At 39.6% G+C, this 25,851-nt stretch overlaps 1 protein-coding gene across 1 annotated transcript; it reads left to right on the top strand.

The window, feature by feature from the left end:
- Positions 1-1,958: 1,958 nt before the first annotated feature.
- C6 (complement C6) lies at positions 1,959-24,917 on the top strand (the record flags this gene model as incomplete). The annotated part of the gene is made up of 17 exons (XM_080638761.1): positions 1,959-2,116; positions 2,837-2,993; positions 5,121-5,265; positions 5,913-6,054; positions 6,883-7,021; positions 8,628-8,828; positions 12,885-13,125; positions 13,804-13,926; positions 14,835-15,001; positions 16,064-16,289; positions 17,493-17,664; positions 18,741-18,852; positions 19,280-19,412; positions 20,415-20,606; positions 21,121-21,211; positions 22,537-22,778; positions 24,736-24,917. 17 exons carry the CDS (start codon positions 1,959-1,961, stop codon positions 24,915-24,917), a joined length of 2,823 nt encoding a protein of 940 aa, XP_080494887.1.
- Between the last annotated feature and the right edge of the window lie 934 nt (positions 24,918-25,851).

Below are 25,851 nucleotides of genomic sequence, written 5' to 3'. Positions count from 1 at the left end.
CCTGGCCTGGACTCTCTTTCCTAGAGAAAGCAATAATGAATTATAGACATGTGCCACCTTACCAGATTCTCTTTTGCCTTCAGACTGGAAGAGAGAGCAGAGAGGTTGTGCAGCTCTATCTGGCAGCACAAGGAGACTTGCAGTATATATCAGGGCATTAAGGACTAATACAGAGGTATTTTTATTCCTCTCAGCTCCTGATGGGCAGCTATATTAATATAAATTTATATAAATTACTGTTTCTCCACAATTTTCTAGAACATGTCTCTCTTGGTGGAGAGGCAGTTTTATTCTGACCATTTCTGCCACTAGACTATGTCTGCCTTCATTAATGGATAACCAAATCAAACAAACCTCCAAACTTTAATATAAAAAACTGCAGCAAACCATGCCAAAGTCACACCAGTCTGCAAAGTTGACTGGCTTTGCAGCTATCAGTCTTACAATGAATTAATAAGGAAGATTTTTGTTAGCTTCAATGCACACAGGTTACAAGACATATAAGGAAGTGTTTTGTGTTTGTTTTTTTTTCCTTGACAATATTGTATTAATCTCTCACGTGTGTACATTTTAATGGCTGTTGATATGCTTCTGATGCATTAATTCGTTGCACTTTTGCAAGTTGGTTTTTTTTGCAACTTTTTTTGAGAGTAAGCGGTGCTTTTCTATATCCAGTACAGCAAAGGAATAAACAAATTAATCGTTCTGTAGGGCTTCATCTCTTTTCTAAACCAGCAACCCAGGTAAGCAAAAAGACGTAATACCTCTTCTCCTCCTAGTTCATTAGCTAGACTGTTGATTTCTCTGTTTCAAGTTTTACCATATTTGGGGTTTGCTTATACTTGGATCTCTCTGAAAGGCATGTTCTTTGATGAATTATTGTGTAAAAAGTGCTCTGAGTCCTCACTACAACAGCTGTGTGAAGACTTACTGGCTTTCTTTACTAAAGGAGGAAGCAACGTTTAAACTTGACATAATTTCATTTTTCTCAGCAAGGTATAAAAATCATGATAACATATATGGCTAAAAACCTTAAAATAGAAAATAATTGCACATTTCATTTCAAACTTTCAAAAATGAAACCTTTCGGAGTATTGTTTTAAAATAAATATTTTGCTTTTAAAACTTCTCATCGGCTTTTCATTTTTTGAAGCAAAAAACCAATAATGATAATATTCTACTGTAATGGCATATCAAATCTAGTGTTGATTCAATCAGTGAATAAACAGTTTGTCTGGAAAAAGTTTTTCACGTTTACTAAGCATTATTGCTTCCTAAAGACTGCCTATAACCTTCTGACTCATCAAATAAAGTTTAATTGACCACTGCAGTAAGAAACAGGTTATTTGTTCTGTCTTCTCCTGTTGGTAGAAAATTCGGATATGCTTTGAATAGTGAAGGTTTGCAGTTAGGACAGGCTAGTCAAAACTAAGAAAAACGAAAAGCTAAAGGAATAATTCACTCCAGCAAAACACTTATGCAAAGGGATTTATAGGCATGTGAAAATGATTGCAGGGTAATAGATAGGCTCATTGCTCTTCATTTCCTTTTGATTTTTTGCATATTTTATGAGCTGTCTCATGCTTTTATTCTTATTCCTAAAAATATTTTTGAGAATACCTCTAAGCAATGAAGAGCAATCGTAGGTCTTTATTGGTCACATTCAAAATTATTTATGTGATTTCTTCAATAGAAATAATGTGCAGGCATGATTAGTACTCCTGATAAATAAGTGTCCAACAAGGCCACTGAGCCTTTTGGTCCTGAAAGTATTAATTAAATTATTGATAAACGTGTGTCTTGCATTATTGCCCCTTTCTAGGTACATTGCCTAGCAACTTTGTATCATGAAGTAGATTTATAGACTTTGCAAATTAGAAAAAATGTCTCTCTAAGGATACAGGAATAACTGTAAATGACAGTTTCCTGAGCTATTGTTACCTGCCCATGTGCTGTAGATGGACATCTTCACTACGGACAAGACTATGTTAAGGCATCTGATCCTGCTGAGCCTCGTGATTGGGAGCAGTCAGGGATGCTACTGTGAACATTACCCATGGGGATCGTGGTCTGCATGTTCACAAACCTGCAATTATGGCACACAGACCAGGCACAGGTAGGGCCAACCTATTTCATTAGTTCTCTGTCTCCAGTTATTCCCAGAGAAAAAGACCCCAACACTTCTGAGGAGGGGGACCTGTGCCTGAAGCTCCAGCTTCTGTAATATACTGAGAAAATGTGTCATATCAAACAATTTACCCGATGGACATATTATATTTTAATTTAAAAACTAAAAAAATACAATATTATATATATATAGCATTGCAGTGCCTCCCTCAAACCTGTATCTGCCAACAGATGTAGTGAGAGTGAGCCCCCTGTAAGGGGGGACCAGTGCCCAGTGCCCTGTTCTGGGAGCTCTGCCCAGCTCAGAGCATTTTCATGGGATAAGTCAGCTCCAGCTGGCAAATGTACAGAAAGTTTCTCTCTGTATGGTTAATTTTATTAATCTTATTAAAGTCAAATAAAGATTCAGCAGCACCAAGTTAGATGCAATGCAGTGGTATACTCTAAATTTATGAGAAATCCCCTCTTTTCCTGCTGGCTTTTTCTGTACAGCCTCTGTATATCTCTGGGACAGTTGAAGTGAAGTGGAAAAAGTTGCTGTGTAAACATAAAGCATATTTGTATTTTTCTTTTAATTAGCATTCTGCAACTACCTATTATCTCTCAAGTTGTTTTCACTGGGCTCAAATAATTTTCTGTGTCAGCCTTCATACACAGTTAGAAAGCATCTGTGATTCCTTCCTAGCATAACTTGGAAATTTATTTTTAGGCAAATAAGGATGGATGAATATTATAGTCAAAACTTCTGTGACCAGCTGTGCACAAAGCAGGAATCTCGTGCATGTAACCAGCAAACATGTCCTATCAACTGTCAGCTTGGAGACTTTGGCCCCTGGTCAGAATGTGACCCGTGCATTAAAAAACAAGTAGGTAGAAAAAAAAAGAGTAAATCCATTTATGAGAACTTGCTTCTAAAGTTCCATTGTCACAATTAAAGTGGATTTTTCCACTTAAAGGATAAATGAAGCTGTAGAGTTTGCATTTTTATTTAAGCAGGAGAAAGTCACAGTATCTTTGGCTTATCCATAGCATTCTATATGTTTTAACGATAAGAAAAATAGGATGTAATCATCTACTAAAAAAGAGTTAACCCACAAATCCTAACCAGCAGTGGCTAGAAATTCTCAGGCTATGCGTCAGACTGGTAGTGAGGATCAATTTAAGATTGCTTTTAAAAAATCCAGAGCACCATTCCTCCAACCTTTTCAGCCTACACAAAACTGAAGTGGATATGCTTAGTATCTGTGGAATAAAACCCCAGGATGTGTTTTTTTACTCTTGGGCTTGCATCTGTTGACTGATGATAGACTTAGAGGTGAGATGGCAGAGAGGGAACAGGGGAAAAGTCAAGTTCAAGTGGATTTGACCTAAAGGAACCGAGTCCTGGCAATTGTTAGGTTCTAGGAAGTGGAGGGGAGTGCAGATTGCATGGGGTAGTTATGTGGCTGGGTCTGAGCTTTGAGGTCGATTGTGACAGAAGCTCTGTTTCTGTGCAGAAGCAGTATACGACTCTCTGAATGTCCTGCTCAGCTTCCAAAATCCATTCTGTGCCTGAAAAACAATCTTGAAAAACCTGTCAGATACCCTAAGTATATCTTTACATACATATATAACTTTCTGATGCCCACGCAGGATTAAGGAAAACATGAAGAAGCTGGTTTAGGTGTGAATGTAAACCACACCATGGGGTTCCTATCCTGCAACAGGGATTGAGAATATGACAGCAGAGCAGGGAGAAACAATGGAAGTGGGAGACAGTGAGCTGCAAGAGCTAAAAGGGGAATTTTTTTTTGGTAATCTATATCTTCCTAAATGGCTGATTTTGTTACACACCCATATGTAGAAGCATTGTTCATTTTTGTTAACTTCAAATATTGGTGCAACATATTTGCTGCTTCAAGAAAAAAGATGCTTTTGTGGACTGTGATCCATTTTCCCCTCTCACATATAAAGATCACTGCTTGTGATAAATATAAGTAACTGTTAAAATAACATGACTTCCAAGGTTAAGTGTGAAGATTAGTGTAAGCAAGGTCCAAGTGAGGGGAAGAGATGAAGAAGTGGATGCTCACACAAGTAATACAGTGAGTGTTATGAACCCCAAATGGAGTACAAGTAATTGTTATCTTGAGCTCAAAAGCTTTCAGATGGTCTGGTGTTGTTCCTTGCATTTTCCCTTCATATTCACTTGGTTACTGATTTTTACTAGATATCTTCCTGCACTGTTTGAGTTCAGTAGTTCTCTACAGGGATAGAAGTAACAGAATTCTGCAAGGAACTGTGCTTTTCCAGTGGGAAAAAATTCTTAGAGGAGCAACTGTTCAGTCCCATGCAGATAAGTTTCACCACCAGTCCCTTAGAGTGAAAAATATATCTGAAGTGATTTGTCTAGCAGCATTTATTCAGCATTGTTATTCTGCATGGAGTTAGTGACTTTGGGAAAGAAAACCCAGTAAGCTTTAGATTTTGCTTCCAGATCATGTTTGGTAACAGAAACTGTCAGGTAAACCACTTTTTTCTCCCAGTTCATCCAGTGCTCTTCAAACAAGAGGCCCCATGTGTGGAAGCCAAGCCAGATGGTTTGGGGATGACACTACATGCGCCTGTCAGAGTATTTCTATTTCAACAGAGATGATAAAGAACGTGAAAAATCTCCATTAAGATTGTTGCACACCATTTCCTGCTGTACCATTAAAACTGAACACATAGGGACTGAACTTTAGATTCTTCCAGTGATGTAGCCCAGGTTGTCAAGTGCTTCATCATATGTGCTCTGTCAGGGCTAGTGGGGCTCTTGGATTCCAGATCACTGCCTCCCTTTCCTGGGATGATGGCATGGTAGGATGTAAGGACAAAAATAATTATTTCCTTTGGGACCCTGGTTTTGATAAAAGCTTCAGCAGCACTGAGGCATGTGACTGTGCCTGAGGGTGCACTCACCTACAAAAATAGCTCACACAAAGCACCCTGGTTTTATTTCTTCTGCCTTACAGTTTCGTGTCCGGACATTCCTGCGACCATCTCAGTTTGGGGGTCAGGGCTGTACGGAGTCACTGGTGGATTCCCGCCCATGCTTCCCGACTAAGCTCTGCAATGTAGTGGAAATTGATTGCAAGAATAAATTTCAGTGTGAAAGTGGTAATGATAATCTTCATTGCATATTGTTGCACTATTAGATAGTTGAATGATTAGACATTGAGGCAAGAAAGGTCCAGATAATCTAGGTCTTGTATATTCCATACACACATTCCAGGGGAAAGAAGCAGAGACAGAAGTCTACTTAAGAATTTCATGTGAATTAGTAGCAGCTTATGTTTACAGTTTCTTCTGTAACTAGAAGTAATTCAAGTGCAGTCTCTAGCCTGGGATGTCAGTATGACCACGATAGCTAGACAACAGCACTGTTCCAATAATATTTCTTTGCACAAATTCTTCATGTACAAACATATCCATAGAGTTTTTCTGAACACAAACTCACTCTGTTTTTGTTGAATTTCTGGTATTTCTTGTTTACTTCCATTTAAATATACCTCATTAGCCTTAAAATAGCTTTATTCTCATATCCTTTTGCTGATCCTAAAATTAAGCCTTCACATCTTCAAAGCAAGTCAAAACTGGCAGAAATGAAACATCCATTTCTCATATGAATAATCTATGTATTATACTGCCTCACTACTAATTCCTAAGACAAGTTCACACATTTACTAAGGAAAAAAACAGATTACCCTTTTCTGTATTCTGACATGCTGAATCTTTGCATTGCTGATGCTGTTTCTCTGGTGCAGGTCGTTGTATTGCAAAAAAATTGGAATGTAATGGAGAAAATGACTGTGGGGACAACTCTGATGAAAGAAATTGTGGGAGGATAAAGACCGTGTGCAACAGAAAGTATGAGAGCATCCCAGGTGTGCAGTTAATAGGCAGTGGGTAAGCCATCTTTTCTTATTTTTCATAAACCTGAGATTCTTACCTCACTAATTTACATAAAAACATAATCCCCAGTTAGCATTTGAAAGTATCACGTTAAAATACACAATCTCTCATATTAAAATTAAGCAGAAATTGTAAAAATGAAGCCAAACCTTCAGGCTAATAGTTGCCCACTGCATCTGTCAGTCTTGCTCTGCAAAGCTGCTGGACTAGACAAAGAGCTGTCAAGGAGCACTGCTCTCTGAGTTACCCTTCCTGCCTCACAGCAACCTTAGCACCACATATTGGCAACTTCCATCTCAGTTATGCTTAGTGCCTCAGAAAAAAAAGAGGGTGTTGAGGGTATTGCTTTCTTTGTCTATGATACATTTTACATGATACCAACCAACACCTCTTCCAGGCTACTAATTTAAGCAGTATAAGACCTAAACAAGGGATGCTTATCCCAGGTAGTCATGCATTTTTTAATTGAATTTTGAACTCAGTGCACTCTGCTCAACATCAGTTATAGCAGAAAGGGAGAACTGCTTGTTCGTTTTACTAAGCCATTCTCTGTTTAAGAGTGACTGTCTCATACTGATATCAGAATTACCTAGAGGGTTAAGCACAGATGAAAAGTAGGAAAAACGGTCGCTATTGCAGCATTTTTCAGGTGAATTAGATGTTCTTGTAGAGGAACTTCTTTCAAAGCAGTTAAATAACACAGATGTTAATGCCATTTCATTCAAACCTGTAAAATCTTCAGTGCAGCTATATATCACAAAAAGTTGCAAGTCTATATGTTTTTCTGGAATTGTTTAACCTCTGGATATATTTTTTTGTTAGATTTCACATTCTGGCGGGAGAGAGCCGGGGGGAAGTCCTTGGCAACTCATTCAGTGGAGGACAATGCACCACAGTGAAGCACAAAGAGACAAGGAAATCCTATCGTGTTCCTGCAAACCTGGAGGCTGTCAGCTTTCAGGTATTCTCAAGGATCAACTCCTGGCTGAAAAACCACTGCCATAATTACAGTCCAAGTTGTGTGCTCAAGTCTTAGGCAGTAATTTGTGGTTTAGGACAAGATTTCTCAACTTTGTGAGGCCAGGACATTCTTCAAGTGATGTGTGGAAAAGGGATAAATTGAGCAGTCATGTGGCTCTATTCACACCTTTCAGATCTGTGTTTACTCACTGCACAGTCAGCATTATTGATTTGGGCTTCTCTCTTGCTTCCTCATGGCCATGTCTTTGTTTTGATTTGAGCCTTGGTCCTTCAGAATGCAGGATGTGAAAAAAGCTCAATTAATGTGTGAAAACTGAACTGCTGATTTTTTGCCAGGAGTGCTGTGAGGTTTTAGTATTACTTGAAGGGGAGCAACTGAAGAAAGGACACCCTAATATGTTCCATGGAAACTGCAATTGGATTGGCCATGACATAGAATAGCAGGTTGGAAGGGACCTCAAAGATCATCTGGTCACTCTTCCTGGCAAAAGCATGGTCTAGACAAGATGTCCCAGCATCATGCCCAGCCAAACCTTAAAGTGTCCAGTGTTAGGGAATTTGCCACTTCCTTGGGGAGATTATTCAAAGCCTTTTTGTTCTCATTGTTAAACATGTAGGTTTTATAAATAATAGTGAAAAATTACTGTGTGCATAAATATTCAATGTGGAAAAACAAGCCTTGGTTTGCCCAGGTCACTTTAAAGCTGTGTGGTTTATTAAGTTACCGATGTCCATTTGCAGAAGTGTTAAGGGTTTGTGAATCTGACCTTTGAAAGCATATCTGTATCTTTTTAACATTTAGACCAGCCTTTGGTATAGAAGGGTCACTGGATCAGGCTTTCTTTTTGGAACTCCAGTATGTTTTCATGCAAAAGCGTATGACTTCTTGCAGAACGGAAGTGGTGAAATGGATCATCTCACCTCCCAGGTTCCTTAGTAACCCTATTAATTAAACAAGTCTAAAGAAGGAAAGCAAAATGCATCTTTCAGACACCTGGGGTTTGGGAAATTAGTAACTTCTGAACTGATTCTAAAGTTTTCTTTGTGCTTTGCATAACAGCACCGTTGAGGCTTATCAACTTGATCAGGCAGGTTTGCTCCCAGTTCCTCTCCACCTACTGGGAATTAAGCTGGGAATTATGAAGACAAGACAGAAAACATGAAGCTCTTTGCCTTGTACAATATAGAAGCCGTGGGATTGGGATTTAGTCATAGTGTGGACATAGCATGAAGGTCTGACAGTCTTTGAAATGTCTGTTGAAATACTTCATTGAAAATTATTCCTAAGCTTTGGGGCATGAGGGTGGGAAATTTAAAAAAAAAAAAAAAAAATTTATAACATGCCTTTTTCTTTTTTTCTGTCTTGTATAAATGCCTGTTTGTAATTCTACTTCTTATCTAGTGTTCACCTCACCTATTAACCTTTCTCAGCCTCATCTTTAGTGTTAAGAACAATTTTCAGCTTACTGCCATGTCTCAATTAATCAGCCATCTTTATTCCTTAAAAATCAAGAATTCATTGTTCAGTAGGCTTCTGTTTCAGATTATTATTTGGGAAAATGCGTTTTGCTTTACTAAATCTACAGATGAAAGATGAAGAGGATGATGTAACATCAGATTTCTACAATGATTTAACTCCCCTGAGTGATAGTGCTCATGGCCATAGTTCATCCACTCATGGTGCTCAAAGATCTTCTGGTGTCCCATTTTTATTTGCAAGAAAGAAACGGGTTAAAGTCACATCATCTTCCTCCTTCAAGAAAGCTGTTGAAGCCTCATATGAAAAGGTAACTGAATGTTGCCTCAGATTTCTTCATTTGATTTGATTTTTGTCTGCTCATTTCAGAACTGAGCTACCAGGGGCTTCTTTCCTTATCAAGGCATTGGCATTGCATTTAAAAAAACAAGTAAGCAAACAACTACATTACTAGAATCACACATTAAAAGTTTTTCTAAAACTACAGGATGCTCCTGGTTGTAACATATTTTCCATAATGCAACATGCACTGCTTGTTTTAGCATAGAATTCATGAACTTAACTTATTTCATTTAAAAAAAGTATAGATTTAACATAGATTTGAGATTATCAGATCAGGTAAAACACTCCTTTTCCTGTCATAATTACAGATTAAGTAGGGAGAATGCCATGTACTAACAGGAGTGAACAACTCTGAAAAGAAAAAAGTGCACTCAAGAATGTTGTACATATGCATGTGCTGGGAATTATTCTACATTAGTTTCTCATTTGGTGACTAACTTGCATATTAGAGTCTTAAGGCTGCCAAAATGTACTTGATCATAAAGATAATCTCGGAAATAACACATTCACAGAAAAGTTTCTGAGAACCGAAAACCTTTTTCCCAAGAAATTCTGCACATTTAATACAGTTGAATACTGTGGGATATAAGACTGTGCCCTTTTATAGTTTAATGGCAGTAAGGGGTGGGCTATTGTTTGCACAGGTGAGTCTAGGTGGCCACTTCGCACTCTTCTCTATCCTAAACATAACAAAAAATTCTTACCATGGGACTGGAATATTATGCAACACATTTCATTATAAACTATTCTTCTATTCTTTCATTATAAAGTATTCCAGTTTGTTGCTATTACATAGTATTTATTTTCTTCCTTTTTCTGTCACTGAATTCCCATGCTGTTACTCCAAAGGGCTTCTGAACGCTCTGTATCAGAATTTGTGCCCTTTCCCTTAACCTATGTTCCAAGTGTTTCTGGCAGGAGCTAATTGAGCTGGACTGCTTGAACTACAATTGAAAAACTGAGAGCTCAAAGATAAGAGGCCATCTCTGTCACTGGTGATGTGTTGTGGTTTAAGCTCAGTCTGTCACTCAGAAACCACAGAGCTGTTCACTCACTCCCCCCCCCCCGCCCTTCCTCCCCCCTCTCCCAGATGGATGGGGAGGAGAATCCAAAGAATGTAACTCCCACAGGTTGAGATAAAACAGTTCAGTAACTAAGGTATAACACAAACCACTGCTGCTACCACCAATAATCATAATGATAAGGGAAATAACAAGGGAAGAGAATACAACTGCTCACCACCTGCCGACTGCTACCCAGCCTGACCGAGCAGTGATCTAGCCCTTCCAAGTAGCTGCCCCCAGTTCTACATCCTGGGCATGACGTGCTGTGGTATGGAATACATCTTTGGTTAGTGTCGTGGTTTAAGCCAGTCAGCAAGTCAGCAACAGTTTCTACTCCCCCCCTCCACCCCCAGAGGGATGGGGAGGAGAATCGAAAGAATGTAACTCTCATGGGTTGAGATAAGAACAGCCCAGTAACTAAGGTATAACACAAATCACTACTGCTACCACCAATAATAATAATGATAAGAGAAATAACAAGGGAAGAGAATACGATACCACCCGCCGGAAATGAGCCTGACAGAGAAGAGGACGTCCCCTTCTGGGTAACTCCCAGTTACATCCCTGGGCATGACGTGCTGTGGTATGGAATACCTCTTTGGCTAGTTTGGGTCAGGTGTCCTGTCCCTGCTTTCTTCCGGCTTCTCCTCCTCCCTGGCAGAGCATGAGACTCACAAAGTCCTTGGTCAGGGTAAACATTCTGACCAGCAATTGAAAACATCGGCTTTATCAGTATTATATCCAGCTGAAAGTCAAAACCACAGTGCTGCACCAGCTACTAAGAAGGAGAAAAAAATGACTGCTGCTGCTGAACTCAGGATAGTTAGTTTTGGTCAAGAGTCCTGTCTCCACTTCTTCCCAGCTTTCCCTCTGGCCTGGCACAGCATGAGACTCAGAAAGTCCCTGGTCAGATTAAACTTTACTAAGCAGCAACTAAAAACATTGGTGTTATCAGCGCTTTTCCCAGGCGAAAGTCAAAAACACAGCACTGTGCCAGCTACTAAGAAGGAGAAAAATGAACGCTACTGCTGAACCCAGGACATGATGTCAGTCAGAGACAGACATGATTCTGTGGCAAATCCGCTTATGATATTTGGGATAAAAGATTACTTAACCAGCATGTTCAGGTGAAACCCTGCTTCGTAGAAAATTTTCAGCTAAAACTACTGGCCTCAACATCAGTTCAGCTCAGGTTGTGTTCAGTCCCCTTTGTCAATGAAGTTGTGTATCAAAACTGAACTTGAGTACTGTCCTGGGTTCAGCTGTAGCAGTCATTTTTCTCCTTCTTAGTAGCTGGTGAAATGCTGTGTTTTAAATGTTTTGATCTGAACTCAGGACAAGCACTCATATTTGATTCAGAGCAGGCTTTCTTTGGGAATAATAATTTCCAGCCTACTAATATTTTATATTAATACCTGTTACTCATGGGTCAAGCTTGCTACAGGCACCAGGTTTTACCACTATGATTAAACATGTGCCCAGAAATAACTAAAGACTTTGGAATCCAATTTCTTGGGATTGTTCTACAAGTGAGGGTTTCCAATACTGTGTGAGCCTCAGGGATTTAACAGAGAAATCACTAGGTTTGACAACTGTAAGGTAAATCACTAGTAATAAGAACACTTAATTGCTAGTAATAAAAGCACTTAGAATACTTTCACTAGCAGCAAATGCAAATGCAAGATGCATGTGAAGCAGAAATTCATATTTAGCATGCAAGAGATGAAAAGCATGCCAAAACCAGCTAAGGTTTTAGAATCAACATTTGCCAAAGAGGCTTGTAATTTTGTATGTCATAATTGAAATGTTAGCTGGTACAGCTGAAAATTGAGGATAAGAACCTAAATCACCTGAAAATCCTAAAAATGGATTAACCACGGGGAATTTTAGGGGCTGAGTACAACTCTGGGAAGTGTTACATAACTATTTCTTCTATACTAATTCTTACTGCAGCAGAAAGCTGCATATCCTTAGCTTATTTTCCAATGTGCAAACGAGGGCAATGAAATGAGCACTGCTGTGCAGGACTGAGCCAAAGTCCAGTTCATGTGTTACGTTGCTCACTCCTGGCTTGGAGACCTCCCTGTCTAAATGCATCCTTGAATCTTCTAAGCCAAGTGACCTTGGAGACAGAAATAGAGTAGAGCCAAACTACCAGCACCAAAATTCAGCAGAAGCACCCATGTATAAATCAGTAACAATTTTTTTTTTATAACGAATTTTTCCTATCTGCTGGGTGGTCATTTGTTCCAGTTTTCTGCCACTCCTGTTGCTCTTGATCTTTTTGCTTTGGCCTTGTGCTGTCAGTTCCTTTTGACAATCTACAAATCCCTTCTTTCAGTATTTTCTGTTCCTCTCCTTTCTATTTAGTTAAAAGCCTCTAGCTCTAGAAAAAATATATGAATTAGATGTCTCAAAAACATCAGGTTTTTGTAAGAGTAGGTAGAGGTTTGCAGTTTTTGAACTTTCTTTTCTTTTGCCTCCAATATTATTACCCTGACACTTGAACTCAATGAGATCTTTATTCCTGTGGTTTAGTTTTAGCAGACTGATGTATTCTGAAACTTTATGACATTGACTTAGCATCCAAAATAGCCACTCACCAGATTGCTTGCAAACAAACCAAGCCTTTCCTCTGACATTTTTGTTTGTTTTATCAGTTCCTGGTATATTTGTTTTGGCAGGAATCCTTTTGCTTTCTGTTTGGTAGGTGCTCAGGGAGTCCTAATTTTCTTTAGAATGCTATATACACCCACAATGTAAAGGAATAATGAGCATTGTCCTCAAGGACCTCACAGGGATCTTGGAATCTCCAGGTATAGTTTGTTCATGGTTAAAGCAGCATGATACACATGATTAATTAGTTCTAGCAACATATCTCAGGACATAATTTTGGCTTCTCTACTTTCTGCAATTAACTACCTATGTAGATGCTATGACTATCCTTTTCTTTCTTCTAGAATTCCAACTTTATTAGAGTCCACAAAATAACTTCTGTTGCAAACTTCACAATGAAACAGTCAGATCTGCAGCTGTCAGACGTCTTTCTAAAAGCACTTAACCACCTGCCCCTGGAGTACAATTATGCTTTATACAGCAGAATATTTGATGACTTTGGCACTCACTACTACACCTCTGGGAAGATGGGTGGCTCCTATGACATTCTTTACCAGTACAGCTCTGAGGAACTGAAGAACTCAGGTATGTAATCTTTAAGAAGAAATTTTCACAATATGCTTACCAGCATTTCCCTGTCACAGTTTTTAGGTCTTACGCCACATAGTAAGTCCTCCAACAGCAAAAAAAAATCCTTTAGACTTGCATAGATCCAGGAATTACACTGCCTGGATAAACAACAAGAATAAATGTTGGTTACATTATATTAATTTGAAGAGTTCAAGAGGTTCCTTACTTGATAAAAGTAATTTAGGTCAAGACCAGGTGCCACCAGGAAAAGGTATTCCAGCATACTCCAGTGTGGGACTCAAGTCTGAGAGGTGTAAGTGGTATTTTTAGGGATACAGTCATTGAAGTTGTTGGTATTTATTAGAAATTATTCTAAAAATATTTCCATGACTGCCAGACTATCAAAATGAAAACACAATACAAGTGGAAATTTTAAGTTAAAAGCTGTGATCCTTAATGCTATTTCTGTAACTTGCGTGGGTATGGAAGGGTACCTAAACCGTATAGTAGGCATGATGCAGTGCAATGCTGTTGGTACCTGGGGAAGCAAGTGCCTGCAGTAGCAAAATCTCCAGTGGTGGGTGAGCAGCAGGGAGACCTGTGATGTCTCACCTCAATGTGGGAGGCTGGGGGCATGATGCCATCATGTAATGTGGTTATGTGTATGAAGCTGCTGCTCTGTGATACTTCTAGGCCTGGCAGTGGATGAATCAACAGAGTGTGTACGAACAGAAACAACAAGGCGTGTGTTCTTCCGGAAGAAAAAGAAAGTCAGTACCAAATGCACCACAAACAGGATGACTGTGAAACACGAAGGTGACTATGATGAAAACAGGGCCCGTGTCCTGTTACTTACCCTGAGAGATACCATTTTCCTTAGCACCAGGTGATTTCCCAGCTTTGCTGAGCTGCAGATGCTCTTCCAGAGGAGCCAGTGTTTCACTGTCTCTGTAGAGAGCACTGAAAACATATAAAAGAAATTATGATGTAGAAGCACTACTCTTCTGCTCTGAAGCACCACTGCTGCAGATCCAGTGGCACTTGCTCTTCCAGTCAGTCACATATCTGACAAACATTCCCCATAGCCCTGGGTCCAGGGCCAAGCATACTGTAATGGGAAATGGACACATGATCATGACTGAGTCTATGATCTTTAAGGGTTGCTCAGGGCTCATTGAGAGAGTTGGGCAACAATAATATACTCCCTGATCTTCCTCTTTCATTTTTCTCATGTCAGCAGACATCTAGGAGTTCACTAGCAATGTCAGAAATGTGTCTCAGGAACGACGGAAAGATGGTGCATTCTGCAAGAATGGCAAGAGTCATATTCTGCATAAATGAAAACAGGGATTTCATCACCACCTACATGTTTTTGTCCTCATTTTATAATCATTTCACATTACTCAGGTGTTAACAGCTAGGAATAAAGATCCTGCCTCACAGTGTGTATTCTAGGAAAGCCTGCTGTACCTCCTGCAATTTTTTCAGTGTCTTGTGTAGTTCTAAATATTTCTATCCCTGAGGTCTCAGACATTTTCTTTTGAAAGACTGACAGGCTGCTGTCATAGCAGGGATTGCTTTTCTGAGCTTAGACTTCATTATTCCAAGCTTCAAAAAATCTTAGTATATTGTTTTGTATCCTCTTACACTTTCAGACTGTTGTTGTTATATCCACCATCTTTGGAGCCTTTGTCTGACAATACTGTGGTGAAATCCCCTTTTAGGTTCCATTCTGGAGTCGGCCGAACGATCGGTCTCTCTGGTAAAGGGTGGCAGGGCAGAGTATGCTGCAGCTCTGGCCTGGGAGAAAAAGGAGGTTTTTCCAGAACACACAGTCTTCACAAACTGGCTGGAATCAGTAAAGGACAATCCTATTGTGATTGACTTTGAGGTAAGAGAAGAATAAGAAAAATGTTGAAGTAGCAAAGCACTCACCAGTTAACAGTTTTTCAGAAAGATCTGAGGGTGTTTTGTCTTTTAATGTGATGCTGTGTGTGATATGAATGTATATGGGCTTAACATAAATATACAAAGCATTTATTTGAACTGCTTCTTGTGCATGTAGGTTTCTAAGCTACACCAGGTTTGCATTGTCCATGGACAATTAGAGTAAGAAGGAGGAATACAAATGAATTGCTGTGTCACCAGCAGGAGCTCAGGCATGGACAGGGACAGGACTGTGTTTTTGACAGGACTTTCCTACTGCGCAGGAAAGCAGTCCAAGGTGCTGGGAACACATTTTGCCCCTGTGCTCTTTCACTTGTTGCAAGGTATGGCACATAGCCAAACTGAAACAAAGCAGCAGTCGCCTGTTATCTCTGTCCTGCTCATATAATGCAGCATGCCAGCACTGTTGCAAGTGCAGGAAGCTGCCTCCTTCCACAGCTGGCACAACAGTCACTCTGCAGCAGTGTCAAAGCACTCAAGGCAAGCAGCAAAACCAGCCTGAATGCAGTGATCTTTAACTGCACATGCTGAGCTTCTGAAGGCAGTGTAGGGTTGTCTCACATGGCAGGAACCACATGTAAACAAACTCCATGTCACCTATAGTGTTCTGATTTATTAGACATAGTATTCCACTTGTTTCATTTTCCACTGGCTCATAGAGCCCTAAATTGGGGAAAAGAAGTATAAACAGGATAAGCATAGAATCACAGAATGGTTTGACCTAGAAGAGACCTTAAAGATTATCTAGTCCTAATCCCCTGCCATTGGCAGGGACACCTTCCACTAAACCAGATTGCTCAAAGCCCCATCCAACCTGGCCTTAAATACTTCCATATAGATGTATAGCACTGTCATGCTCCTTTAAAGCATCTACAACCTTCAGTATGCTTGAGTCCTGTGTGATATGGCTTCATACGCAGACTCCAGAGCTTTTAGAAGTGCTGCAGCTCTCCCAGCAGGACACTGCTGTGTCTACGTAACTGCTTACTGAACAGCTGTCTTCCAGGTGTCACCCATCATGGATTTGGTGAAAAATGTGCCATGCGCCGTGACCAAACGTCGCAACCTGCAGAGAGCCCTGAGAGAGTACGTGGGAAGGTTTGACCCTTGTCAGTGTGCCCCATGTCCCAACAATGGCAGACCTGTGCTTTTCGGGACAGAGTGCCTCTGCCTGTGCAAGGCTGGCACCTATGGCAAAAGCTGTGAGACACGAGCTCCAGGATACAAATCAGGTATTTGGATGATACTGTCATAATGTAAATATGGTCCTTCTGGTATCTATTAATCAAGGATTAATCTGAAATAAACTTCCATTACTAAATCCCTAGCACTTCTTACTACATGATGATGGTCAGAAAGAGTAAGAATAAAGATAGGATTGAAAATAAAGAATCAAACTGAATAGGCACAACTCAAAAGAAATTGTAAGACATGGTAGAAGATTCCTTAGCTATCTAATTAAGATAATAGCAAATGAGCTTTTCAGCAATGTTTATGAAGTTGAGATCAAAGATAATCGATGTAAAAATTATGAAACCAGTTCCCTAGTTTTCCCTATAGCCTATTATACTTCAGACTAAATGGCTAATGGAGGTAAGAATTGATTACAATGTTGAAGGAAAACCCAGTTGTCTTGAGGAGAGGGAACATAATCATCATTCTGAAAAATTTAAAGAACTACTTCATGCAAACAGCATTTTTAATTAAATTGGCACTAGTGCCATGCCTATGGGAAGCAGAAGAGACTTCCAGCATTATACTTATGATTATGTATATTTATATTCAAGGACCAAAAGGGGACAAAAGGAAAATCACTAAGGCAGTTACAGGTCTCATTTTGCGACCCTGATAAAGAAATACTTTGAAAAAAATGAACAATCAAAAATATGAAGGTAGAGATGAATGTAGAAAGTATCTTTTATGCAGAAAAGAAAGGATGTGTAAATATATTTTTATATATATGCCTCATGGTGGCACAGAAAAAAAAGACAAGGGTTAAAAGAAGACAGTAGTGTTTTAGTTTTGCTTGCATATGGTGTGTATTAGGGATTTAGACATGGTGTTAGAGTTCAGGTTTATTTAATAACTCATTAAATACTGCCCTACGTAAAAAGGTTGTCAGCATTACAAAATCTCAAACATCTGCATGTGCAATTGAAATACAAATTAGCTGCTCCTAGGTTTGAATGTTACTTGTGATCAAAACTAGAAAGAAAGGTATTTTTTAGGTTTTCATAAAGCAGCTGAAATTTGGCTGGCCTCTTTTGAAAAAACACTTTTCTAGATACAATCTAATCCCTTAAGAATAACAATTTTAAATCCTCTGAAAGTCGCTATAATGAATTTACCATCATTTCTTTTGTATGCGGCCTTAAGAGAAATACTATGTATGGTACAGATCTACCAAAAGATGGGATTTCTTTTATTTCCCGCAGATGCTGTAGATGGCCACTGGGGTTGCTGGTCTGAATGGAGTTCATGTGATACTTCCTTCAAAAGAAGAAGGACCCGGGAGTGTAATAACCCCACCCCTGTGAATGGCGGGAAGCCGTGTGAAGGTGAACAGGAAGAAGAGGAGGACTGCTATGTCTCTGTGTTCACAGACAGGTAAGAAGATGGTAATTCAAAAGATCTCCTTAGTCATGAGGCAGAGTTAAGGAGCCCTCCAAAATGGCTTTGTGACTACCAAGGAGAAATAGCAGACATCTCTCTCAACTTCTGTGCTGTGGTTGAGAGAAGGAAATACCTGAAAATCTTCGAACTTGCTGCAAGTTTGGTTGTATCCATTGTTCATTCCTAGAAACGACTGATGAATTACATATAAAGTGTGCCTGTAGGCCTCTTAACACTACTTTACATGGCTTCTTGTCCAAAACCATGGAGAACTCATCTGTTTCCTTTCATGGGAGTTTGCAGGTTCTGTTTTTTGAATATCACATCTTATTCTCTAGGTCTGAACTTATCTCAGACAGAATTCCACTGAAACCACTAACCTTTTCATATTTCCACTCTGAGTATGTCTGATGTACCTGTTTTGCATGGTTTCAATTTAAAACCCTAACTCCAACCCCAAACTGGCTCAGTTTCTTGCATCTTCAAGAGCAAGGCTTTGTGGAGATTCAGTCTTTCTACTGGAACCAAGAGCTGAAGCAGGATTTTCATCATCCCTGCTGTAATGACTATAGAGGAGATTCTGGAGCAAATAGCAGAGGATTAAAAGCAATGGGCTCCACAGCTCTTTGCTACTCATCTCACTTAGGCACCATGGCTGTATGGCTCCATGCTCACAGAGATTAGTCTCCTTTAACCATTGCCTGATGGCAGCAGGTGGGTTTTGACTAAACCCAGCCAAATCACATGGACTTCTTAGAGACTTCTGCCATCTGTTGTTCTTCACCTCTTTTTCTTAGTCCATAAAAATATTTCATGACTTATGTCAGTAGAAATTGTAGCCCTGTATCTATCACATTTTTTAATGCTCTTGCAATATCACTCCTATCAGCACCTGCAAATTTTCATGTTCATCATCTTTTATTTAATAGAATAATATTGGGCTTTTACCATGGAAAGGGGGACAGGACGCACTAGCAGCATTCCTTTCCAAAGCTCCTGACATTCTGCCATTGTCATTTGGTGACACCAATGCTTAAGATACAACACAGCAAGAAATTTTTACTTTTTAGAGCTGCTCCTTGTATAAATGATGATGAAGCCAGGAGAGAAGAGGATGTCTTGACTGATGAACCTCAGTCTGGATGCTCCAGGCCAGACCCACCAGAATATGGCTTTATTAGGGTGAGCATGAAAAATGAGTGTTACAGAAGGGAAGTATACTAATTGCAAAACTGGGAAATTTTACAGCTCTTTGCTACATGCGCTTTACACTCAAGCTAAGTACTATGCCAGTGAGCACGTTCCTGTGTATGTGGCACGCTGTAGGACTCTATTCCATCAAAGTCCACCAGCAACTGAAGCAAAGGCAAGGCAGAACTCATTTCAAACAGTGGTCCTTGAATTCTTGTTTTGTAACCATGACATCTGGTAGCTCAGCTGAACAAACATACCATTATATAGGCTGAGTGGATGACTCATTATTCCAGAGTAGGAAAAACACGCATTCATTACATCGTATCATAAGGCTTTTACCATTGTTTCTTTCAACAATGTCCAGTCTCATTAACATAGATTTCTGAGGGTTTTTTTGTTTCTTTTTTTTTTGTAGAATGAAAAGAACCAGTATGCTGTGGGGGAAGAAGCTGAAATTGCTTGTGTGAGCGGTCATGTTCTCAGTGGCTATCAATTCTTTCGGTGTCTGCCAGATCAAACCTGGATGCAGCAACCTGTTGAATGTCAACGTAAGAAAGAGAAAACTAATTTAGCCCAGCAACGAAACAGTAGTGGAAGAAAAAGGCAAAAAAAAATACATTTTAATGCAGGTCTTAACAAAAGAATCTGTAATGATGTTTGAGAAGATGGCATTTTAAAAAGGTATTTCATGTAGATACAGCAAAAGCCTGCTGAGTCACTGCATCATTCCTCTTTCAATTCAGAAGTACAACTATTACATTCTTTGTAAGGACATTGTAATATTCAGTGCTTTAGAAAGCCCTCAGATGGATGCCGAGAGGTCCTTCTCTTTTCTGCTTTCAAATATCTTTACCAGAAGGACTCACCTTTTGTTTCCAGACTTGCAAAGCTAGCTTTAAGTTGATAGAGTTGTGGTGAAGAAAGTGTTCTTAGAGGAATTCGTCTACCACATTTTGTATTAAATGGTACACCACCCACCCAGGTTGCCTTCAAAATTTCCACAATAAATCGAAGCTTTCAAGTATTTACATTCCAGTTAAGAAGTAAGGACCAGAACTGATCTGGGTTTGCTAACAGGAGAGATTCTGATAGTTTTCCAGAACTGGTGTGATTTCACTGACTTAGTGTTCATTTTATAAAAAAAAAAAAAAATAACACCAAGTTATGAGTTTTCTACTGCCATTAATTTTAATTGTTCTGTTACTGGCTTCATGTGGGAAAAAAAAAAAAAAAAAAAAAAGAAGAAGCTGTTAATGCCATTTTTATTTTTAAACTGTAAAATTAAATTACTCATGCTAGCAAACAGTAGAAACACATTGCAATTATTTAGTTATTGATTGAAAAATATTTTAAAAGACTATGACAGTTCACTGAAAACTTCTAGACTTAATTGTGTTAAATATTTATTAGTTTTGAATGTCAGTCAAATGTTCAGTGTTATTAAGTGCCTTTATGGCTCTTTAGATGAAGCATTAGGACTTGCTGTAAATATCTACCATAAAAACACCATAAAACCATCAGGAATTATACTTATTTCTTGTTTATTACAGCCTCGGTATGTCTCAGGCCACCAACATCTGACAGTGTCACAATTTCCCCATTTAAGCAACAGTACAATGTTGATGAAACCATGAAGGTGAGCTGCCAGGCTGGGTTTATAGTCACTGGTCAAACACAGTATACCTGTGGGAAAGACCTGTCCTGGATACCACCTGTTTTGAGACCTATTACATGCGGAAAAGGTCAGTATGCCTGCAGATACCTTATTGTTTCTATATTGCTGGTATTAACAGCACAGTTTTAGCTAGTTGCCTGGTTTTAAGATGTATAACAACTGTTGATTAATTTTGGTTTTACTTTGTGCCTACCACAGTGCCATATAATTTCATCCCCAAACTTCTGCATTAAGTTCAAAATTTTTGGGTGCAATGTACCGTACCATTTAATTATGAAATTGAGATACTGAAACTGTTTTCTTAAAAAACAAAACAACCCCCAGCTGTATTAACAAGGCTTTATGAAAGCAAAGTAAGAGAATGCATTCTACTAAAACTTCAGCTTCTCTCATAGTACAGGATTTTCCAGTGATTTTTGCAAAGACTGATGTCTACTTGTAGAATCTCAACCACAGCAGCTTTTGAAGAGAGAAATAAAGGATAGGTAGAAATTAATCCATTTTAGGTTTCATAGCAGGAGTCCAAGATATTTTTGTTCACTCTGTTGCTAGTTACAATAACTCTCACTCTATTGTTTCAGATGTGCAAACTAAAATTAGAGGTGTTTGTAATCCAGGACAAAAGCAGGTTGGATCTCAGTGTGTTTGTATGTCTCCAGAAGAAGATTGTGGGTAAGTTAACTACTTTAATTAGAAAAAGAAAAGCCAAAGTTTCTCCATTGATAGGCCAAGAATCCACTGTGACACAAAACAGACTAAAAAAACACAACAACAATTCAGCACTACTTTCTGTTCAGATATTAGGCACCTATGCCTCTGTATCCAAATTACAGCCACATATATAGCCTGTGAAATAAACAAATGATGACATTAACCAAATGGCACACCATGGCACATCCTTCTAATATACATTATCATCTGCTACTGGAGATTCCAAGTCTTCCTTTTCTTCTCTTTATTCCTCCAATTTCTGTATTTTCACTGTCATCACCTTGCTATAACAAGTCATGCTCCTTATGTTTGAGATTTACCTTTTTCAGATGAACATTTTGCAAAATACACTGTATGTTTCAGAATCCAGAGCATATGAAAATGTATGGAACTTGGATTTATTATCTCCACACAACAAGACCTACAGAGACCATTGAGCAATCACGTGAATTGAGGGTTATTCTAGAGGATTTTTAGTAAATGACTGGCCAAGGTGCAGGTGTGGGTCTGGAGATAGGAAAGGTGACCACAAACTGGATATGAGCTGGGCAGTTGTAGTGCTGAGATCAAAACACATTCCACCACAGGGCTCCTGTGTGACTGCAGGCAAGTCCCTTGGCATGAGATTCATCTCATTCATGTCAATGCCCAAATAACCAAGTGTCTTCTCTCTTAAGAGCCCTTGGGAAGAGAGAGAGCATGTTAAGGGGGTGATAGATGTTGTCAAACATACATGGGCCAAATCCTCTGAGAACTAGAAATGTTTTGTTGACTAACACTATAAACTTAATTCAGAAACATAAACAAGGTGAACGGTATTGCTCCCTCTCTTTGGGAGATGACTAGGCTCCACAAAATAGTGCTGCTTGGAAATGCCTGTACTTGTTGAGAATGAATCCATTCAGGAAACAAGCGCAATACAGAAAGAAACTACAAGCAGCACGGCTGTGTTTGCCTATCACTGGTCCCAAACTAACTTCAGAGGCAGACTGAGGCACACAGCTGCACGGCTGCATTAACTCAGACAAGCCATCTTGCAGAGGTAAGAGCACTTCCTGATTTCTTGTGTAGGCACATGTCCTCCATTTCCCATCTGTCTGACGGGACCAAAGCTTCCTCAGCTCACAGCATGATGTTGTAACAGGTCCAGGTCTTGCAGTAGCTAGGACTGCCTAGACAGATACCCAGCCTGGCCATGGCTTTGCAGTGTTTGCTGGTGGAGTGTTTAGAAGCATGGACTTGTTCCACAGCCTGCTAAAATAATTTTTCTTTTTCCCTTGGGCCAGCCACTACTCAGAAGACATCTGTGTGCTACATGCTGCTTCTGAACAGAATATTACCAAGCCCAGCTGTCAGTATTCAGCTGAATTGTGCCTTGGAGAGCAGTCATTTCATTTCTTGCATGCTGGCCCTTGTCATGATAATTTCAGCCTGGACTGGGCTATTGAAAGGGCAAAGCTCTCCACAAAGAGCTTGAAGAAAGTTCCCTGTGGCTATGATACCTGCTATGACTGGGAGGAGTGTCCAGGTATGACTTTCGAATGGTGGGATTTATCCAGCCCTTTGGATCTAAAAATAAAATGCAATGACTCCTTCACTGCTCCAGGAATGAGATTTACAAGCATTGTGGTCAATATGAACAATTTACGGTAGGAGGAGGGTGGAACTGTGGTCAGTGCTGTGTTTCTGATAGCAAGTGTTATACCTAGATACACGCCTTTTCCCTTTACCCACAAGTGGTGTAGGATTGACACTTCCCATTAGTGAGGCACAAAATGAACTTGGAAATGAAGGGAACTTTTTCAGTAAAATTAACTTTTGAATCTCTAATCACAAAAATGTAGTTGGCAGTGTTATTGCCCATTGCCTTTCAAGCTACTATAACCAGTAGTTTATAATTCAGGAGTTAATTTCGGCCACACCTTCTATAGCATATAACTAAATTATGAAATTAAATCATGATGCTACTTAAAAAGTAAGACTGGGGCCAGCAGGCTTAATGGGATCTTACTGGTAAAATTTGAGAACAACCATATGTGAAAACTGTGTTTATTAGAAGTTTTAATGAACTCACTAAGCTGATGAAATCCCTAAGAGGATTATTTTATAAACACTGTTGTGCAACTTGGCTATTTACTGTGTAACTTTGTGATAAGAGCAGTAGGTTTTCCTGTAAATATCTGAGGTGCTGGCTGGCTCTGCACATGTTGAGTGTTTGCCAGGAAAAGGCTGAGTGGCAGCCACACTTATTCCTTCACTTGCTTCCAGAGACAAATACGATCCTTATCACGCCTTGTCTTGTTATGATAAATAAAGCAACAGCAGTGTGCAGCAATCTTGAGACCCTGTTTTGAAGATGAAAGATTTTGGTAGCACAGGATTTGTAGTACGTGGCTACAAAATTACTACATGAAATGTTCCTTTTGAGGCTGAAGCAGAAGGCATCACCATTTTGTGGCCCTGAAGGAACATGCTCTGGTGAAGGCTATAGACACCTTGGGCTTCTGGGAAGGTGACTATAATTTAAAATATATATTGAGCGTATTTATTCCAGAGCCCCTAAGAAGCCTAGATCTGCTCCCACTGTGGAAGTGGCTTAAAGCTGGATTCTGTGCCAGCACCTCAGTGTTTTTCTCTCAAAAGCCTGCAGAGGAGCCTTGCTCAGTGAGGAAAAATGAGAGAGACAAAAAAATACATTAATTAAATAATTAATTAAATAATTAATTAATTAAAATACATAAGTATTCATTGTGGTGCTCAAGAGGTTTGAATTGGACTTTCCTCTTCACCATGTTCATGAAAGCCCTCTTTCTCATAAGAGTGCACAAACAGTCAGAAATTTGAAGTTTTGATTTTAGGATGTGTATTTCGTATCAACACAGACGCAGAAGACACTGCAATACTGCTAAATGGAGGAAAACATATTTTTCATATGTTTTAAGAAAGGGAAGGCAGAAACTTATTTTTATGCCTAGGGAATTTCTGGGAAAGAATATGAAGAGTCAGAATCCGATTAGGTCAGAAATGGGTAATGAAATAACCCACAGGACTGAGCTTTACCACAGGCCAGCAGCAGGTAGCTTAGCATTCATAAAGGAAGCTTTAGTGAAATAGGAGCTGACACAACGTGGACCTTAAGACTCCATTTCACAGCAGCATTCTGTGATAGGATAATTTGGAACAGAAAGTCAACTTACAATCTTTTTTTTAAAAAGAAAGGTCAGGGAAAGTCAGTGAATAAAAATAGATACTTAATTTCTGCTTCTGTATCTAAACCACTGCTGCAAAACCTGGCATTTAAAGCTGTTTTTGTATCTAGTCTTAATACCCTACCATCTAGTGTATGACTATAGGCTTTTCGTAACTAATGTATCATGAGCCTCCTTTAATGTTTTTTCCCACTGGACTTTGACATGTTGTCAAGCTATAAAATATGGGTTTAGTCATGACATTTGCAGCTAAAATTCCAACACATTCATTCCCAGAGACACAGACCCAGTGCTCCTGCCTGATGCCTTACCAATGCCCCAAAGAAGAGAGACACATTCACTGCATCCAAATGGAGTCGACAGGGAGGAGGAGGACAGTCAGTCATTGCACGCTGGCAGCCATGAAGTGTGCTGGCATCAAACTGGAGGTGCTGGAGCAGGGGAGCTGCCTAGTGTAACCCATCAGTTCTCCTGGCAGCCACCATGACCATTCCACCATGAGCAGGCTGAGCCAACCTGGGAACAACTTGTCTGGTTACAAAACAACAAGTAGATTAAAAATAAGATTTAAAAAATAAACAAATAAAGCTCACTTAACAGACTTTTTGGAGATGAGTGGCAATGGCCTTTTTTTGGTCTGAAAATGACTTGGGTTGTGGGGTACAGTGACTGCTCTCAGTGCTGGTAACTGGATGCTCAGAGGAGGGGAGAAGAGCAAGATGGGAAGGGAGAAACAGGAGCCTTACCTCTGGCATTCCGTGGTGCTGGATGAGTCTTTTCCTCAGCCATTTGTTGCTTTGTCCTTCTCCTTGTGACTGCTGTGCACCCCACTGAGTAGTTACAACTAGAATTTCCCCTTCAACAACCAGGATTTTACAAAACTGAGGTTTAGAAGCCTGCCTTCCAAGGAGAAAGCTGAAAGTGAACTCTTTTTTCACCAGCAGTCAGCATAACAATGAAAATCATGAGAAGTGTCCATTGGTGAATAACCTGTCCTATGTGTAAGTGTCACATCTCACCAGGGGCTGGGCAAGCCCACCTGGGAGCTGGGAGTGGGCTGGAAGTGAAATGGGCATTTCCTTGCAAGAGGTATCAGACCCCTATATGTGGGATGTTGCCAAGCTCCACAAATCAGCAGCTGGTCTCAGCTGGATGGAGTTCAAGGAAAAGAAGCAATTAATTCTATTGCTAAATAGAATGAAGCATTATGTTTTCTTGCTTAAAATGTGTAGAAAAATTTATTACAAAATTAGATAGGCTTTCCTTTGTAGTTCTACAGCTCGTTCCTCCAAGTGAAGATATATACCAATATACTGGTGATAGCCTAGGAGAGGGTTGCAAATTTGATTGCTCCCAGATTGGTTTTAGTGCCCTTATTTCCTGTCGCTGGTT

Source organism: Psittacula echo (genome assembly GCF_963264785.1).
Source record: "Psittacula echo genome assembly, chromosome: Z".
NCBI classification, from domain to species: domain Eukaryota; kingdom Metazoa; phylum Chordata; class Aves; order Psittaciformes; family Psittacidae; genus Psittacula; species Psittacula echo.
Note: the sequence above shows the minus strand (reverse complement) of the source record. Positions and strands in the feature narration are given on the sequence as shown.